The sequence below is a fragment of the Perognathus longimembris genome, chromosome 12 (assembly GCF_023159225.1).
Source record: "Perognathus longimembris pacificus isolate PPM17 chromosome 12, ASM2315922v1, whole genome shotgun sequence".
Classification (NCBI taxonomy): domain Eukaryota; kingdom Metazoa; phylum Chordata; class Mammalia; order Rodentia; family Heteromyidae; genus Perognathus; species Perognathus longimembris.
This window is the reverse complement of record NC_063172.1, coordinates 59,557,265-59,577,731: the sequence shown is the minus strand read 5'-3', so window position 1 is coordinate 59,577,731 and position 20,467 is coordinate 59,557,265. Positions and strand designations below refer to the sequence as shown.

General features: G+C 39.4%; 1 protein-coding gene across 1 annotated transcript in view; it reads left to right on the top strand.

Moving 5' to 3' along the window:
- The window catches only part of Nsmaf (neutral sphingomyelinase activation associated factor), a 58,153-nt gene that overhangs the window by 20,424 nt on the left and 17,262 nt on the right, over positions 1-20,467 (top strand). Inside the window, exons 7-13 of the mRNA XM_048359250.1 lie at positions 418-489; positions 1,213-1,260; positions 1,362-1,414; positions 13,367-13,496; positions 15,246-15,317; positions 17,397-17,505; positions 20,140-20,316. Of these exons, the coding sequence (XP_048215207.1) occupies positions 418-489; positions 1,213-1,260; positions 1,362-1,414; positions 13,367-13,496; positions 15,246-15,317; positions 17,397-17,505; positions 20,140-20,316 (661 nt within the window). The remainder of the gene's footprint in view (positions 1-417; positions 490-1,212; positions 1,261-1,361; positions 1,415-13,366; positions 13,497-15,245; positions 15,318-17,396; positions 17,506-20,139; positions 20,317-20,467) is intronic.

Genomic DNA, 20,467 nt, shown 5'->3' with positions numbered 1-20,467 from the left:
ACATCTATACATATGCATATATATCTCCATTAAGCAACATATTCCAAACAACAGTGGATCAAAGAAGAACCAGAACTAAAATTTGAAGCAAAACACCAGTATACCACACATATGGGATTAGAAGCAGTTTCGAGGGACGTCTATAAGGATAATTGCCTCCATTAAAAGAAAGATCTCGAGATAAAAATCCTAACTCTGCCTGTCAAGGAGACAGAACAAGAAGAGCAGATTTGAGTGGTTAGCAGTGGAAGGCAGTGAGAACTTAGGCTCCCAGAGGGTCTGTGGGCTCCTGAGGACTCTCATTCCAGAGACCCTGGGCATCAGGAGGCAGAATTAAGCAGGTGTTGTGCAAATGATGTTTAAGTAGTGGAGTTGGCATGTGGCTTTTCTTGTTCTGAAATCTTCTCCTTCTGCTAGGGTAAAATGGAATATGTCTTTGAGTTGGATGTTTCGGGGAAAGTAGAAGATGTTGTAGAGACATTGTTGCAGGTAAGCCCTTAACTCAGGCACTGAGGCACAAACTGCTTTCGAAATTCCACATTCAACTTTTCTTATTGCCTACATTAATATTTGTTTAACTCAAGGCCTGGACATTGTCCTTTAGCGTTGTCACTCAAAGCTGGTTGTCTGTCCCGTGAGCCACAGTTCTACTTCTGGCTTTTCTCAGGGGTGGTTAATTAGAAATAAGAGTCTCATGGATTTTCCTGCCCAGGCTGGCATTGAACAGCAATCCTTAGATCTTTGCCTCCAGAGACACTAGTGTGCCCGACTTAACCTCTCTTTAATAGGTTGCAGATTTACTTGAATATGTTGAATTTGAAAGCTGAGTATTAGGAGGAAGCCATAGATATAGCAGAAATACTCTTGATTGTTATTGTTGCTACATGATGGGATAGTTAATAATGTTCATTGCTTCTTTTTTTTTTTTTTTTTGCCAGTCCTTGGGCTTGGACTCAGCCTGAGCACTGGCCCTGGCTTTTTTCTTTTCTTTTTTTTTTGCTCAAGGCTAGCCACTCTACCACTTGAGCCACAGCGCCACTTCTGGCCTTTTCGATATATGTGGTGCTGAGGAATCAAACTCAGGGCTTCAGTATACAAGGCAAGCACTCTTTGTCACTAGGCCATATTCCCGGCCCCTTTTCTTTGCTTCTTAAGGAATAACTTGCTGTCGCCTTCCAGGAAAACTAATCGTGTGTGTTTCTGAATTTGCAGCTTCACAGAGCATCCTGCCTTGACAAACTGGGAGACCAAACAGCCATGGTAAATGCTTCTAGCAATTTTTGTTGGCTGTAAATCAACTTACATTGATGTTTTAGTAGACGTACTTACATCTACTTTTAAAAATGCTTCTCCTCTCACAGATAACAGCTATCTTACAGTCTCGTTTGGCTAGGACATCATTTGATAAAAATAGGTAAGTTATTTTTTTTTCTATCAGATTTTGTTTCCTCACTAGGAAAACAGTAGATATTTTCATTGGGGGCTTCATTGAGTATGTTCAAAATGGCCTGAGGTTCAATCACCAGCACTGCAAGTAAACAAAAAGAAATACTGAAAAGAAAAGAATGTGGGAAGCAAAACTGAGGCTGTCTTTGAAAATGCTGCAGCTTAAGAACATGAGGAATCCAGGGGGTTTCCTCCACTTTCCTCCACTCAGCTGTCTGTCACCCAGGAATGACAGGTGTTCTCTTCAGCCTGTCTGCTTGTGTTTTTGCCCTGGAATTACTCCAGTTCAGGCCACTGTCACCTTCCCTTCAGAACTCTATAACAACTCTTGGTCTATCTACTCCTGACTGCCATCTTCCCTCCTGTAGCTCTCTTTATCCATGGACGTAATGTCCTCTTCAAACCTGCTCTTTGTAAAGAACCTGCTCATCATCTCATTTACTTGTTGAAAGTTCTTCAGGATGTGCCACTGCCTTCAGTAGAAGTGAACACTTTTCCGTGGGCACAACCTCTTGGATGCCAGAGCTTTTCCTTTCTCCCATTGGCTTGTTGTTCCCTTGAGTTCAGGGTTCTTCTTGCAGTACACATTCATTGGCTGTAAATCAACTTAATGTTAATATTTTACTTATGCATACTTATATCTACTATTCTTAAAAAATGGTTCTCACATGTTCCCTTACCTCTGAGCTCTTGTTCACATTTCCTCTGCTTACAACATGCACCTCCTTCTCTTTTCACGTGGCTCTTATTTATTTCACCTTGGCTGTCAGTTCTTCAAGGTAGTGTTTTTTGCCTGCTCAAGTTACATTAAGTACTCTACTTATCATGCACCATAGGGACTGAGAGTGATCTTACTGTTCTCATTATTTTTGCATTGATCTTTTTGAGTATACCAAAGTGTAAAACATATGTTCTGCAAATAATGGTAATTTTATGTTGTCCTTTTCTCTTTCCTCTTAATATTTGGTCTATTTGAATTTTCATCCCTATATACCCTGTTTTTACAGCAACCTGATGTCTAATAGTTCAGGGTCCATACCTTATTTTCCTATTTTTTTAATTTTTTTTATTGTCAAACTGATGTACAGAGAGGTTACAGTTTCATACATTAGGCATTGGATACATTTCTTGTACTGTTTGTTACCTCCTCGCTCATTCCCCACTCCCGCCTCCCCCTTTCCCTTTCCCCCCATGAGTTGTTCAGTTGATTTACACCAAACAATTTTGCAAGTATTGCTTTTGTAGTCGTTTGTCTTTTTACCCTGTGTCTCTCAATTTAGGTATTCCCTTTCAGTTTCCTAGTTCTAATACCAGTATACGTGGTTTCCAATGTACTCAGATAAGATACAGAGACAGTGCAGGTACTACCATAGGAAGGGGATACAGGAGGGACATCGATAATAGAAGCTACGGTTTCACATCACATGTTGAAAGTAATTACAACAGTGATATAACAGTCATTTCCATACCATGGAGTTCTTTTCACTTAGCATCATCTTATGTGTTCATAAGATGTGTGACTAGCCTAAACCTGTGCTAATTATTCCCTATGAGGGAGAACATAGAGTCCATGTTGTCTGACTTATTTCTTACACATTTAAATCAGCGAGTCAGTTTCTATAAAATGAAGTCTTTAAATTTGGTTATGATTGCAGTGAATCTATAGTTTTTTCTCTCTTACATCTTCTTTAAAAACCTTTCATGATTTTCTTCATGAAAAGTCTTTTGTCTTATTAGGTTTTTTAATGTATCATACTTTTGATGGACTTTATAACAGTCTGTCCAAAAGCTTCATATTCTGATTGTTGTTGATACATACAATGAATCCTGTTCCCTTCCATCTGTGATCAGTTCCACTAGCTTTAGATTATTTACATGTGCGGTCTCATCTATTAGTTATTTCCAGTCTATTTGCTATCATTTTTATTTTGCTTATGTAATCATTCATGCTTAAGACTAAAGTAGAAAGTATTGGTTGAGTAGATTAATTCATTTATGGATCATTATATGCTAGGCTTTCACAGATGCTTATGTTTATGAATAAGTCTACTTTGTAATAGTCTGTTTTATTTCCATCTTCCTGAGATTTGGGAGTTAGACTCATCCTGACCCTTACCCTACATTATTACATGTTAAAGAGCTTACTATTAAAGCTGTCAGACTAGTAACTGGTTTTTGTGTTTGTTTTACTGCATAGTATTAATTTTCTATTTTTCTAGAAGCAGGGTTTATTAGGTACTTGGATTGCTGAGGTAGAAATAGTTTCCATCCTAGAAAGGAACAGAAATAATAGAAAATTCACCTTCTCCTGACCTACTTTGGGTGTGTAATTTGTTTAACTAGTGATTTAGACTTCATTTCTTGGTATCTGCATGATATTCATTTAAAAACTGGTTTGCTGAGAAAGTTAAAAAATTCCTAATCTCTGAAATGTTAGGCTGAGGAATTTCAAGGATATTTTTGGCATCTATGAAATTAAGTATTCCTATATATTGTATGCTTTCTAAAAATATCCCAGTATTATATATTTCCTCAAAAGAAAACCCTGAAGATAAACTTGCTAAGATGAGCTTTCATCATTCTTAGTAATACTTTTACTGAAAGAAAACTTTTTTTTTTTTGGCCAGTCCTGGGTCTTGGACTCAGGGCCTGAGCACCATCCCTGGCTTCTTCCTGCTCAAGGCTAGCACTCTGCCACCTGAGCCACAGCGCCCCTTCTGGCCGTTTTCCATGTATGTGGTGCTGGGGAATCGAACCGAGAGCTTCATGTGTAGGAGGCAAGCGCTCTTGCCACTAGGCCATATTCCCAGCCCTGAAAGAAAACTATTTTCTCTGCTTTTTACATTGAAACTTTCAAATCCACAATAGTTGAAAAACGAATATAATGAAGTACTAGTTTTTTAACATTTTGCCAAATTTGCTTTTAGATGTAGCAGACAGGGCTTACTCATGTTAGTGCTCTGTGTGTGTGTATGTTTGTGTATATATGTGTACAGAGTTGGCTGTGCCCTGGTGAAGAAGTCAACCAATGACGGATTGAAAACATTTGGAAAAGTGCTTCTATACTGAAGGTGTGCAGGCCTTTCTCCCTTCATATTCTATACAATACAGTATAACAGCTATTTATATAGCTCTTAGATAGTCATTTATAATACCTGCTGGTATTATTAAGAATGCAGGGAGGCTTTGCAGTATACAGGAGGATGTGCATGTAAATATTACACAACTGTATGTGTGGGGCTTGAGCACTAGTAGATTTTGTGTGTATATATGTATATATAATTATATATATTATTAAATACATTTTACACATAATATACGGCAATTAGTTATATAGTATATATTATGTATATGTAATAGTACATGCATGTTTGCATATGTTTGTACTCTGTATAAAATGTGTAATTTTTGGATCATTTAACACTAAATTGTTAGAAATCATGGCATTACCCCCATGAGTCCTTCAGCATATAACCATTAAGGGATAATGTTGTTTATCTCCTGATACCATTTAATATGTAACTATATATTTACATTTCTCTCATTTTTAATCTTCAAAATATCCTTTTAAAATACAGTGATTTGAGATTTTATAAAGACAGAAGGATAGCGCACCATTCTCTTAACATGCTTAGCATGGAGACACTCCCAACTTTTCTGCAGAATATTCTAGATACTTTCCTGAGACTGCTTGAACTCAGGGCTTGAGCACTGTCCCTGCCTTCTTTTTGCTCAAGGTTAGTACTCTACCACTTGAGCCACAGCACCACTTCTGGCTTTTTCTGCTTATGTGGTGCTGAGGAATCAAACCCAGGACGTCATGCATGCTAGGCAAGCACTCTACCACTAAGCCACATTCCTAGCCCCCATCCAGTTGTTTTTACTGGTATATAGAAACAGTATAATTTTAAAAAAATACTAATATTGTGTAACTTTCTCAAATTTACTCTTTAGTCCTAGAGGGATTTTTCACAGTGCATAGATTTCTCATGTCTGTAGTCATTTAATCTGTGAACAATGACACTTTTAAAGAAATTTCTCTGGTTTTCTCTGTGTATGTGTGTTTATGTGGGTTATGGGGCTTGAACTAAAGGCCCGGACGCTGCTCAGCATTCTTTTTGCTCAAGGTCAGTGCTTTACCACTTTGAGCCATAGGTCCACTTTCCTGCCTGCACTGGTTTTGAACTGTGACCCTCAAATCTCAGCCTTCTGGGGAGCTAGGATTACAGGCATGCGCCACCAGGGCCTGGCTATCTCTGTGGCTTGTGTTTTCTACTTTCTGTCTTATTGTGCTATCTTCATAATAAATGTGGTGGGAACACATCCCCTTCTTATATTCTACAGCTTATAGGCAAAGAGTTTAATGCTTTCTTGGTAAAAAGAGATACTAGCCCTGGTTTTTCCACCGATGCTTTTTTAAAAGTATTGAAATTTTCGATTTCATATTACTAACAGTATAATTTTAATTGTATTTTTAAGCTTGTATCAGTTCTGTAGAGGGAGATTTCATTCTTATCTATCTCATACACATTTACGTTGCATTCTACTTGATCTCACCCCCTCCGCCACACTCTGCATAGATGCTTTTCACAGTGAAAAGGTAGTACATTTTTATTTTGTTGTGATCAAATTTTAGTTTGTTGTGATCAATTTTTTTATTATTTTTTTTTTTTTGGTGGGGGGCCAGTCCTGGGGCTTGGACTCAGGGCCTGAGCACCTTCCCTGGCTTCTTCCCGCTCAAGGCTAGCACTCTGCCACTTGAGCCACAGCGCCCCTTCTGGCCGTTTTTCATATATGTGGTGCTGGGGAATCCAACCAAGAGCTTCATGTGTAGGAGGCAAGCACTCTTGCCACTAGGCCATATTCCCAGCCCCGTGATCAAATTTTGTCACGTTTTTTCCTTGTGTTTATGGACATTCTCATATATTTCCTTATTGTGTTCATATTGTGAATTACATCAATTTATTTTTAATGTTAAATCGCCTGAGCACCTTCCCTGGCTTCTTCCGGCTCAAGGCTAGCACTCTGCCACCTGAGCCACAGCGCCCCTTCTGGCCGTTTTTCATATATGTGGTGCTGGGGAATCCAACCGAGAGCTTCATGTGTAGGAGGCAAGCACTCTTGCCACTAGGCCATATTCCCAGCCCCGTGATCAAATTTTGTCACGTTTTTTCCTTGTTTATGGACATTCTCATATATTTCCTTATTGTGTTCATATTGTGAATTACATCAATTTATTTTTAATGTTAAATCAACTTTGTATTCGTGTAACTTGAGATCATGATGTACTGTCTTCCTTACATATTGCTGAATTGCTTTGCTACTGTTTTGTTAAGTGTTTTTGCATCCATATTCATGAAGGATATTGCTCTGTCATTCTCCAGTAATGTTGGAGGTTGGTCAGGTTTTGGAACAGGGATCTGCTGGTCTCATCAAATATGTTTCAGGCATTTCTTTAGTATTCAGAAAGTTTGATGGGATTGGTGTTATTCCTTCTAACATTTTTAGTACAATTTATTAAAGCATTTATTTATTAGGATGCCCACGTTTTTGTGGTGATTCTTTTTTTTTTTTGAGACAAAGTCTTATTATGTGTAGCCCTGTCTAGCCTCTAACTTATTAAGATCTTCTACTTCAACCTTTTGAGTGCTAAAATTATAAGTGTGAACAACCAAGTTTGGCTTAATTTATTTTTAAACTAGAGATAGGGCTATTTCATTTGTTTCTTCTTTTACCTGTTTCTGGTAAATGTGTATTTCCAAAAAAAATAAAGAAAGAAAGGTATCCATTTCATTTGCCACATTTATTGGCATATATTTGCCAATATACTTTTAATTCAGCAGAATCCATAGTAGTGATTGATTTTATTGTTCTTTGTGTTGGTTCTTATGTTTTTCTCATTTTTTTCTTTATCAGGATTAGCTAAGGACTACAAATTTTATTGACTCTTCAAATGACAGCTTTGTAATTTGTTGTCCTTTTTCTCTGTTATTTAAATTTGATGTCTTTTTTTTTTTTACTTCCTTTAGCTTATGAAGAACAGAGTAGACTTCTGTTAGTTTGAGAACAAGGCCAAGCTGGCTGACATGATACCTTATTTTGTAATAGAAGCACTTAAACTTACAAAACGTTTTCAGTACTTGCTTTAGCAGCATTCGACAAAATTTGTTATATTTTCATTATATAAAATCTTTTATAATTTCCATCCACCCATATGTGACCAGAAGTAGGTTGCTTAATTTCCAGACATGTAAAGATCTTACTGTTACTGATTACTAAAGTGTTGCCTGGTCAGAGAGTATATTCTATATGATTGCAATCTTTTTGTATTGGTTGAGATTTGTTTCATGGTCCAGCATGTGGTCTCTTTCCTCAAGAAAATAAGTGCTCTGCAGTTGCTGAATATAGTGTCCTATAAGCGTCATGTCCTTCCTGTTGGCTGATGATTGTAATGCTGTATATGTTGACTTATTCTATCAGATAGTGAAGGATGTTCAGATGGCCAGTGATGTTTAGGAATTATTTCCCCCATGTCTGATAATTTTATGTGCTTATGTGAAGCTCTTTTACCAAGATCATTGCGTTTACATGTGTAATGGCTTCCTGATGATGTATCTTTCATCTGTGTGCAGTGCCACCTTTTTTTTTTAATCTTCAGTGCCTTTTGTCTTGGTTCATGTAGTCATGCGTCTTTATGTGTTTGATGCATGATGAATTGTTTTTCCATCCTCCCATGCCTAACCTTCTTGTGCATATATCCTGCTTCTAAAAAACACACATTATAATTAGATAGATGAATCATGTTTCATGCATTTTGGTAATCTCTGCTTGTAAGTTGGAGTGTTGGTGAAATAAGTCATAATTGTGTAATTGTGTAGTTGGTTTTCAGTCCACTGTCTTAGCCTCTTGTTTTTCTTGGTTCCTTTGTTCTTGCTTTTTTGCCTTATTTGGGGTCAACTTTTCAGTTCTCTGTTTTATTTAGTATTTACTTTTTTAGGCATATCACTCTTTTTGTTTTGTTTTGTTTTTTGCCAGTCCTGGAGCTTGAACTCAGGGCCTGAGCACTATCCCTGGCTTCTTTTTGCTCAAGGCTAGCACTCTACCACTTGAGCCACAGCGCCACTTCTGGCCTTTTCTATATATGTGGTGCTGAGGAATTGCACCTAGGGCTTCATGTATACGAGGCAAGTGTTCTACCACTGGGCCATATTCCCAGCCCATGTGTTATCTTTTTGGCTACTCTAGAGATCATAACATATCAAATAATATTATATCGTGCTACTTTATAATAATGAAAGCCCTTTACTTGAGTATATTCTGTTTAACCTTTCCTGCCTCTTGTCTTTTTGTTGTCTTTAATTTCTACCCATGCCACAAAACCCACAATATAATACTGACATTTCTGGCTTAAAAATCTACAAGCTAGCCAAGCACCAGTGGCTCACGCCTATAATCCTGGTTACTCAAGAGGATGAAATCTGAGGATCATGGCCCCATGCCAGTTTAGGCAGGAAATACCATAAGACTCTTGTCTCCAATTAATCAGAAAAAGCTGGAAGTTGAGCTGCGGCTCAAGTGGTAGAGTGCTATCCTTGAGCAAAAAAACCTTCAGGGATACCACTCACGCCTTGAGTTCAAATTCCAGTACTGGGTTTTTTTTCCCTTAGGATTTGGTTGTGGGTTTTTTTTTGTGTGTGTGTTTTGTTTTGTTTTTCTGGTCAGTAGTGGGGCCTGAACTCAGGGCCTAGGTGCTGTCCCTGAGCTTTTTTTGCTCAAGGTTAGTGCTATACCACTTTAAGCCACAGCTCTACTTCTGATTTTCTAGTAGTTAATATGAGTTAAGAGTCTCATAGACTTTCCTTCCTGTGCTGGCTTTGAACCACAATCCTCAGATCTCAGCTTCCTGAGTACACACGTGAGCCATCAGCACTTGGCTATCCTCTTTTTTCTTCATATGAGTTTATCTGGTATCACTTTTCTTGGGCCTGAAGAACCTTCTATAACATTCCTTATAATGTGGATTAATTCTTAATTGTTAAGAGATTCTTTCAGCTTTGTCTCAAAATATCTTTATTTCACCTGCATTTAAAAATTTTTTTTTCTATTTCCTCCCCCTCCTCCATATCTCCCCCTTCAAGATACAGACCAGGCTCAGGGCCTGGGCTGAACACCTCTATTTTTTTTGCAGGACATATTTCTTTTTAGATACAGAATAGTTTAGTTTTTTAAAGCATCACTCTTAAGATTTTTTATTCCATGATTTCTCATGCAGAGTCACAGGGACTGTTGTTATCTGTAAGTCCAATGTGATTCCTTTGTGTTCATTCTGCTTTGTAGGTTCAGCGTGTGTAAGGAGAAAACATACACTGTAACTAGATAGTGGGATCATAACTTTCCTACTCTTCTTCCAGTGTGTAACACGGGTGTGATGGGTTCTCTGGCTCCATCTGGTTTTCTGACACTATCCACCAAGTGCTAGCTCAAATTCCACAGGTTAAGAACTCAGTTTCACAAAACTGTCCCCAATTCAGGCACCAACTACGTGTCCAATTTGTCAATTATGCTTAAACTGGCTATAAATCAGAGGTTTCCACAACCTCCTCACTGGGTTTGATTTTGTTAGAATACCTCACAGAAGTCAATGCTCACATAGTGGTATGTTAGTTAGAATGTGATAAAGGATGCAGGTGAGCAGTCAGGTGGAGAGAACCTTAGGGGTCTGAAAGGGTCCTGAACACAAGTGCTTCAGTTCTTGTGGCGTTGGGAGTTGCCACCTCTCCTGCACATAGATGTGCTCACCACCTGCCAGTTCTCCAAATCTGGCAGCATCAAGGATTCTTAAGGAGCCTCCATCACATTGGATGAACAGTTATAAACTCAGTCGCTAGCTTCTCTCCCCTTCACCAGTCCTTATGATCATGATGTGCTCTTTCTGGTGTTCAGACTGCATCCAAAAGTCCACTAAGAGTCTTTTCTTATCCAGAAAAATCCCAGGGGCATGAGAGCTCTGTGCCATGAATTATGGCCCCAAGATCAAATATTAGAACAAAAGATGCACCTAACACCCTTGTTGCTGAAGAAATTCAATGGGCAGGAACTAGAAGTAGAAACACATATATTTTACTATTGCATACATGTTTTGAAGTACCATGTACCCATAAACTGATAACTTTCTCCTTGGATATATTTTCTTCTACTTCCTGTTGTTTCTTTTCTATTACTTGAGTTGTACTTACTGTTACTATGTTTTCTATAGTTACTTAGAGGTCTGATATTTGGTTCTTTATTTTTTTCTTCTCTTTCTCATTGCTGTTAGGACATTTTTATTGACCTGTTTCTCTATTTTATGGGGCCTTTCTACTCTACCCAATCTATCATTAAGCTTCTTTAACCTACTTCTGATAGCCAGATTTTTTTATTTATTTACTTTGGTTTCTTTTTTTTTTTTTTTTTTGGCCAGTCCTGGGCTTGGACTCAGGGCCTGAGCACTGTCCCTGACTTCTTTTTGCTCAAGGCTAGCACTCTGCCACTTGAGCCACAGCGCCACTTCTGGCCATTTTCTGTATATGTGGTGCTGGGGAATTGAACCCAGGGCCTCATGTATACGAGGCAAGCACTCTTGCCACTAGGCCATATCCCCAACCCCTTACTTTGGTTTCTTTTTCATACTTTGTTTCTCTGCTGGAATCTTCTCTTCACATGTTGTTCATCCTTTTTTCTATGTTGTCTTTAAAATTTTTATTGTTGCTATAAAGGTGATATATAGAGGGGTTATAGTTACATAAGTCAGGTAAAGAGCACATTTCCTTTTGGACACTGTCACCCCTTCCCTAACTTTCCCAGTTTTTCCCTCCGTCTCCACCCACAAGTTGTATAGTTTATTTTCAGTATAGTGTCTATTGAGTATGATTGCTGCATTTGTTCACCCTTTGTACCTCCATTGCTGTGTCTCCCTTGCCCTCCCAAAGACATAAATGAACAAAGAAAACAAAACAAAAACAGCAACAAAGAAGAATCCTCTTGTTTCCATATGCAGGTTTTCCGTGTTCTTGAGTGTATTCATTCTGGTGGCCCTCAAGTCCCCTGACAGGGCCAACACTTGGGTTTCCTTTTCTTGAGTCTTTTCTTTTTTGAGTATAGGTCTTATTTTCTTATTTCTTCGTGTGTCTTGTAAGTTTTTGTTGTATGCGGGACAGTTTGTTTAAAAAGGACTTGGGAAGGGCTGGGAATATGGCCTAGTGGCAAGAGTGCTTGCCTCCTACACATGAAGCTCTCGGTTCGATTCCCCAGCACCACATATATGGCAAACGGCCAGAAGGGGCGCTGTGGCTCAGGTGGCAGAGTGGGAAGAAGCCAGGGACGGTGCTCAGGCCCTGAGTTCAAGGCCCATGACTGGCCAAAAAAAAAAAAAAGGACTTGGGAAGACTGAACTAAACAATCCTGACCTCCAGAAATGCCATGCCCAGCCTCTTGCTTGCTTCTTCTGTCAGGTTGCTTTTCCTAGAAACTGGGGTAAGGCTTTGTGGTAGCTCTGGCTGACTTCGGGTCACTAGTGCCTGCATTGTACGGAGGGAATGGTCTAGACTTTTCAAGGAGATAGAATCTGAGCACTTGAGCAGTTCTGGAGATTCTTTTGTGCTTTAAGGCAGAGCCAGTACCACCAGCTTTTTAAATGGTGGCGATCAGTCTTGCTGTCACTGCACTTAAGAGCCCTTTTAAGTCCTTGGGAGCTTTCCTTCTCCTCAATCCCTACTGTGGCTTTCTATGAAAATCTATTGTATTCTACAACCCTCATTCCTACCCTGTTTTAAGCTTCCTGCCACTTACCTGCTACTTTTCTTTCCTCTTATTAAGTTCATTTAGGTTTCTTTGCACCCTCAGCTTTCTGATGGGGTTTAGACATTGTGAGGATTGTTGAGCTTACCAATTTGTTTTGGTCATTTCAGTGAAAGCTTCAGAGCTCTCCTTCAATTTTTACATGCTAGCTTAAAAAGCTCATTATGTCCTGTTACTTAATCAATCCCTATTCGTTCATTCATTTTTTGGTTTCGTGGAATGATATATGCTCTCATGCATGCTAAGCGAACACTACCACTATGCTACCAGGAGATTTATTTTTAATCCAGTGACTTAAATAATGGCCCTAAAACATTGACCATTTGCTTGTTTCCCTGTTAACTTAGTAAAACAGTACAAAAATATACTTTCCCGAAGAAGTACTATATGGATTGGTAATAGAAAGGTCATCTTCCACAATAAATTCAAAAGCCAATATTTTATCAAACTAAGAGTCAAGTAATTGTAACTATGTAGTCAGAACCTAATAAATGTGTGTGTGGTATAATTGACACCTATGCCAAAGATTATAATAATAGATCATTCTTTTTAAAATTATAGAAGTATTTATAAGTTGTGAGTTAGGTTAAATCAGTTCTTTTATTACTGATAGTACGGATTTTGAACTCGGGCCCGGTGCTTGTTAGGCAAGTGGTGTCTCATTTGAGCTACATGACAGTCTTGCTACACAGCTCAGTCTGGCCTTTATTCAATCCTCTTAGCTCTACCTTCCAGAGCTGGGATTACAATTGTATACCACCACACCTACTCTAAAAACAGAGCCTAAATAGCACACAGCTTGAAAGCTATATGGATGTAGGAATATTTTCAAGGACAATTTATTTTGACAGGAATTCAAATCATTACTTGATGTGACTCTACATGTGCCTCTGTGATGTACAATATCTTCTGCACTTTTAGAAATCAAGTCTTCATTATACCACCAAAACCATCAGCTTCTTCCAAGCAGCCAAGCTACCTCATAACTGCCGTCATCTAACTGGACTGCCAAACAAGTGGCTGTCACACCAGAATGTGGTGCACATTCTGACTTTTCTCATGTTGTTGCAAAACATCTTTTCAGATTCCAAAGTGTTTCTGAAGAGTTCCATCGGGAATGCAAAGCAGAAATGGTGACACCTCTAGTGACAAACCCTGGACATGTGTGTGTCACGGACACCAACCTCTATTTTCAACCTCTCAATGGGTACCCGGTATGTAGACCCTGGGGGGAGGTTTGGAGTAGCCTCCCTCTGTATGTGCAGTTTTCAAGGTGCTTGCCATCTTAGTCACTGAACCTTCAAATTTTGGTGATGATCAAAATCACTTCCTGCTTCCCAGTGCCTCCCTGTCACCTGAGTCACCTGAGTTTAAGCTTCTCGAATCCACTTTTGTTATTCTGACACCCCTAATCTTGGTGCTATGAAAAGATGCCCTCTCCCTCCTGATTTCACTGGGAACTGACATTTTTCTGCTAGGAAGCATTTCTGGGAAAGAAATGGATGTTTCCTGTATATTCATGTATGTGGACACACGTACATTGACACTTCTTGCCTCTCCTAATTGTAATCACAATTAGTAGTAGGTCTGAATCTTCTTCGAGGCAACACTGTTACCTGGCGTTCTCCACACTACCAGCGGGAAGGTAGAGAAGCTGCAGTCCAATTTCCCAGTCTTCCTTCTCTTTCACAAAGACTTCAGACTTAGGACGAGGCCACAAAGCAAAGGTGAACGCAGACTTCCACATAGCACTTACCAGGGGTTGTTACTAAGCTAGAGCTAGTCTTTTTTGAACTATATCTTGAAAGGAGAACAATTCTGACACTTGGTCGCAGTGCATTTGGGCCATTTGTCAGGGCCGCTTAACAACTCAGGAGTATTTCCCACTATTATTCATGGCATTAAAACAGAAGAGATACTAGCAAGATTCCATCCACTAGGTGGGGGTGCACACTTGCCAACTTCTCCCGGGTGCTTCGGTAGAGTGGCATTCTCTATTCGTGGAATACATTTGGCTTGGCCATTGCCATTATTGTCACTTGGGTAAAACATTTATAGAACAATGTTTACACTCTGCAGCTTCAAGAACCATTGTATGAGCACTCACCCCTTCCCAGGGCTCCGGGCCAGGATTGTTGACCTGACTGGGAGTCTTCAAGGCAGTTTGTACAATTGAGATCATGGCGTCTATGCCTCTACTTCCTCTCACCTGGGAACAGGGATCTGGGAGCTTTGCCTTTGGGCTGATCACCTGTATTTCTTACTGTTTTAAAACTTCTAGGGACCAAAGAAACTTTTCTTCTTCCTTAAGAAACACAGTTTAGGGCTGGGAATATGGCCTAGAGGCAAGAGTGCTTGCCTCGTATACATGAAGCCCTGGGTTCAGTTCCCAGCACCACATATACAGAAAACGGCCAAAAGTGGCGCTGTGGCTCAAGTGGCAGAGTGCTAGCCTTGAGCAAAAAAGAAGTCAGGGACAGTGCCCAGGCCCTGAGTCCAAGACCCAGGACTGGCAAAAAAAAAAAAAAAAAAAAAAAAAAACACACAGTTTAGAGACCGTGCCTTTCGTAGGCTGAAACTGTTGAGGAGGTATTCTGGCAAGCACAAATGTGTGCTAAACAAACCATTGAAAATGTAGTCAAACTCTTGCATATTTAGTTGTTATTCTTGCCCTTTAGTCCTCCACATCATCCAGCAGTCACAACACTCCGAGAGGCAGGTGATTGCATGGTCACTTGGGAGGTACTGTGTGGGAAGTAGGAGACATGGTCAGGGTTATAAAACTACTGAAAAATGGCAGAGCAAAATGCAAAACCAGTTGTGTTGAGAGTTCCCTTTGTAGTTCTTTAGTCTAGACACTGGGAAGAGAAGATGTAATTATTCCCTCCCCCTTATATAATATTAAGCAACTTCTAGTAGTATTAGAATGGTGATGTTTGACATTGTCTTTCTACTTTTTAAAGAAACCTGTGGTCCAGATAACACTCCAAGATGTCCGCCGCATTTACAGGAGGAGGCACGGCCTCATGCCTTTGGTGAGTTCAAGGGCATTCCCAGGGCTAAGTGCATGGCTGCCATGCCTTCAAGTTTGGCTGGTAGTGTATGGACTTCCAGACCCTTTGTTGAGAGAGGTCTAAAAACATGAAAGTGTAATAAAGGCAAGTGAACCTTCTGTGGGCAAGTGCTTTTTTGTTTTGGATATACTAGAAATTGATAAAGGAAAAGAAGCTTTGTTGCTAAAACATTTTTGGTTCCACAAACATGAGGGCTCAGAGAGCCTTTGAGTTTTTCACTACTAAATTCCTATGGTTTCTGGGCTTCTGCTTGAAGAATGTTTGCAGAATGGTCCAGTGTTGTTCACCACCATCTGTTCACTGTAGCTAGTTCTCAGAGTAAATAATGGGAAAATTTTATAGAAAATTTTAGTGGTACTGTAATAAAAATTAACTTCTATTAAGTCGGCCTTTGGGCTTAGAAACAGGGCAAATCACTACTTAAATCCTGTGGGCAGTTCTTTCCCCATTGTCCACCATAAATTTCCATCTGTACTTACATTTGTCTTACCAATTTTAGAAAGCAGGTTCTACAGAAATGGTGGTGCATCTTTATATGGGCATCAGTATAAATTCATTTTCTTCTTCTTTGAAGCCTCATTAATAACTTATTGCAAAAGCATTGTAGAATCTTAACTATCTCTTTGTATTTCTAATTTGAGAAATTTAACCGTCTTACTGCCTGTTTATGCAAAGGGAAACCTCTCCATTTCCAGCTCTAACAGAGAACTGGTGAAATGGAGGCTATTGAAAATCTCCTCTGGGCATACAAGATCATTCAGAAAAAGGGAAGTGGGTTTGGAGGTGTGGTTTATTTGGTAGAGCACTAGCCAATGAGTGAACGCAAAAGGAAAGACAAAGAGATGAAAGTAACATTAACTGCTTTCCATTGTCTTGCAGATGAAGAAACAGATTTCAGGAGTTAATTTCTTAGTCTTTTGACTAGCAAATGGCAATAGTCTGGATTTGAACCCAAAACAACTTTGGGCTTCATCCTTGTGTATTTCTGTTCTTAATCACCCTTCACAGTACAATATTCACAAAGCCCAATGCTCCTTCCCTTTTTTTTTTTGAGAGTAATATAGAAGTCGGCAGTCTCGAGGTTAGAACACTACACCTTACCTTAGCTAGGCAGGTGCTCTACCACTTGAGCCACATCCCTAGCCCTTTTGTGCTACTTGTTTATTTAATGGAATCTTGCAGTTGTGCCTGGGCCAGTTGGAATGACAGCTGCATGTCCTCACCCAGCTTTATTGGTTGACATGGCATCTCATGAACTCTTTGCCTCTGGCCTCAAACCATAATCCTCCTGATAGCTGCCTCTCAAGTAGCTGAGATTACAGGCATGAGCCATTGTGCTCAAGCTGCCAAAGGACATTTTACAGTATTTGTAAATGCATGTCTTGTTTTTAGGAAGCCTACAGGTACAGCATGAATATTTAGAGAGATAAATATTTCTATATCTGAATCAAAGTATAAGTGGAAAACATTAATACAAGAGCTACAAAATAAGAATAGAAATGTTTTGTTTTGTTTTTTGCCAGTCCTGGGGCTTGGACTCAGGGCCTGAGCACTGTCCCTGGCTTCTTTTTGCTCAAGGTTAGCACTCTGCCACTTGAGCCACAGCGCCACTTCTGGCCGTTTTCTATATATGTGGTGCTGGGGAATCAAACCCAGGGCTTCATGTATACGAGGCAAGCTCTCTTGCCACTAGGCCATATTCCCAGCCCCAAGAAGAGAAGTGTTTAAAAGGCCAGGCACCGGTAGCCCACACCTATAATCCTAGCTACTCACGAGTCTGAGATCTGAGGATCCTAGGTCAAAGCCACCCCAAGCAGGAAAGTCTGAGAGACTCTTACCTCCAATTAACCACCAGAAAACTGGAAGTGGTGCTGTGGCTCAAGTAGGAGAGCCACTAACCTTGAGCTGAAGAGCTCAGGTTACAGTGCCCAAATCCAGAGTTCAGGTCCCACAGCCGACAAAAAAGGCTTTTGTAGTTTTTTACTTATAGTAGGACTTCAAGATGAACTTGATGCTATTTTATTCTTTCTGAATTTATAGGGCTTGGAAGTATTTTGCACTGAAGACGATCTGTGTTCTGACATCTACCTAAAGTTCTATGAACCTCAAGACAGAGATGGCCTCTATGAGTTTATCACCACATACCTAGGTTTGCTGTTCACCCTTCATTCTGTCTTCTCATGTGATGGTAGTTCATTCTTAAAGAGAAGAAAAGTGCCCTGTCCAGAATTCTCAGTGCTCTCCTTCCTTCCTCATCAGTAGTGGTAGTTGCTGAAAATTTATCTTAAAAATCAAGGGAAATATTAAATTCATTTAGGTAATAGTTCATTCTAGTTATGTGTTTTAAAAACTCTAGATAATTAAGTTTTATGTTTTAACTTTCAGTGGTCTCCAAATCTAATGGGTTATGAAGAATCTATCCAAATGTGTTTTGATTCATTCCTGTCTTCTATAGCTCTAATAGAAACTAAAGACTGTGTGTCTGAATCTGAGACAATACATTTGCAATCGCTGATTGTGGTGAACAGGGCACAAGCAACACTTGAGCTCAGTATAGCACTGTTAGGCCAGCAGAATGATTTCATTAATGATTACTCAGTGTTTCGTAGAAAACATGAAATTTTCCACCTTTGTGCTGTTGTTTATTGGGCTTGAATTTTGTAGTCAAATTATATGACTAAATTGAATCACTCCTAGTTTACAAAGTTGTCAAATTACTAGAATGGAATTTTTAAAATGGATATTGAGATTTGATTACTATCTGAATTTTGTCTAATTTTTAGTGTTCAAGTGAAATCTTTATGAGGCATATGGTAAAGTACATCTTTCCCTAGATAGGAAATTTTCCCACAAGAAGGAATAGTTTATTTCTAAGAAGTAATCTGTCTTATTGTACAGGTTTGTCGTTAATCTTTTTTTTTCACTCCTTGAGCAATTTAATTTAATATATAAACATAGCTTTCCTACAAATTTGCTTTTATCTTCTGGTTCCTGATTTTTTATTTTGTCTTTCCTGACTATCACAAAATTACAGCAAAAATTCAACTTTGTGGTTGAATCTGAAGTCAGAGCTGTGTCATGAACTAAAACACATTTTCTCACGCTGTCAGCTTCCTTTGAGCAGTTGCTAAGATTGTTCCTAGGTTTGCAGAGGGTTTTCCAAAGTGGAAATGAGGAGTGACAGAAACACTTTAATTTCCCTGTTAACTGATCAGTAACTTGGTAATACTAATTTGTTTTTGTTTTTGTTTTTGTTTTTGTTTTTGGCCAGTTCTGGGGCTTGGACTCAGGGCCTGAGCACTGTCCCTGGCTTTTTTTGCTCAAGGCTAGCACCCTGTCACTTGAGTCACAGTGCCACTTCTGGCCTTTTCTATATATGTAGTGCTGAGGAATTGAACCCAGGGCTTCATCTATACAAGGCAAGCACTCTTGCCATTAGGCCATATTCCCAGACCCCTTAGCAATACTAAATAAGAATAAATATTGAATTGACATGTGAGTTAAGTTGCTTGGTAAAAATTTGAAAGCAGAATTTTTTGAACAAAATGCAAAATTCATTGTTTTAAGGATAGTTGATTCCTTCTGTACTCTGTAAAGCACTATGAGGTTATTCTTTCTGAATTTATAGGGCTTGGAAATATTTTACGTGAAATACGATCTCTGCAAGTCATCTGTGATTTCACCTTTCCAGAGAAAGATAGTCTTTCTAGTTCTACTTTGAGAACCCTTCCTCTGCCTTTATTTTCTTCTTCTTTTTTTTTTTAACTTTCCTTAATTCAATCTTGCATCAATAAGTAAGCACTGAAACAGTAGTAGTATTTCTCTTTGAGAACTAAAAGAACTGAAAGGTGGTTTTGTTCTGACTTTATACAAAATAAGAGAAATAAGTGTTCCTTTATTGTTTTCTTAAAATGAATTATAGTAATACATTTGTAAGAATTCTTCATTATTGTGTTTACTGTTTAGTACCGGTAAACAGTACTGTTTACTACTATTTACTTTCCTGGTAAAAGTGCTTTTTTGTTTGTGCAGGTTATGTCACTTTGGGAAATATAATAGTTCAATATATTTAATAATTTTGTCTCCTGGATCTTAAACTTATTCATGTAGTACAGATACTTTTGCATATCCTGCAGATATTCATACTTATCTAAGCAACTACTTTGGGAAAACTAATCCAGGGCCTGCATTTCTTTCTTTTTTTTTTTTTTGCCAGTCCTGGGGCTTGGATTCAGGGCCTGAGCACTGTCCCTGGCTTCTTTTTGCTCAAGGCTAGCACTCTGCCACTTGAGCCACAGCACTACTTCTGGCCATTTTTTGTATATGTGGTGCTGGGGAATCAAACCCAGGGCTTCATGTATACAAGGCAAGCGCTCTTGCCACTAGGCCATATCCCCAGCCCTACATTTCTTTATTTTAAAATGTATGTTCCAGCTGGGTGCTGGTGACTTAACGTCTGTAGACTCCTAACCTCTCAAGAGGCTGAGATCTGAGGCTCGTGGTTCGAAGCCAGCCCCAAGCAGGAAAGTCTATGAGACTCCTACCTCTAATTAACTAAAAAAAAAGCCAGAAATGTGGTGTGGCTGCTGTAGTAGAGTTTCACAGCCTTGAGTGGAAAAAAAAGCCAAGGGACATCAACCGGGCTCTGAATTCAAGCTCCAATAACTGAGACAACAGTAACCGAAAGTACTTTCAAGGGGTTTGTGGCAGGGAGTAGATGGTGAAGCAGCTAGTTCTTACCTGTGCAGTGCAGTGACAAGCTCCAGGGCCTGTCTCCCATCAGAGCACCACATCACCGAGCACACCGCCGAGAGCTACATGCTGCAGTGGCAGCGAGGACACCTGTCCAACTACCAGTACCTCCTGCACCTCAACAACCTGGCCGACCGCAGCTGCAGCGACCTCTCCCAGTACCCCGTGTTCCCATGGGTAATTAACGACTACCAGAGCGCAGAACTGGGTAAGCCCTGCATGCGTCAAATCGGACATTGTCCTCTTTATAATAGTCTTGAAGAGAGATGACATTCTACTTTAGAATTACAGTGTGGTAAGTGAAGGAGTTAGAGCTTATTCATCTTCATTTCTAAAGGTGACTAGTTTCCATATGTATG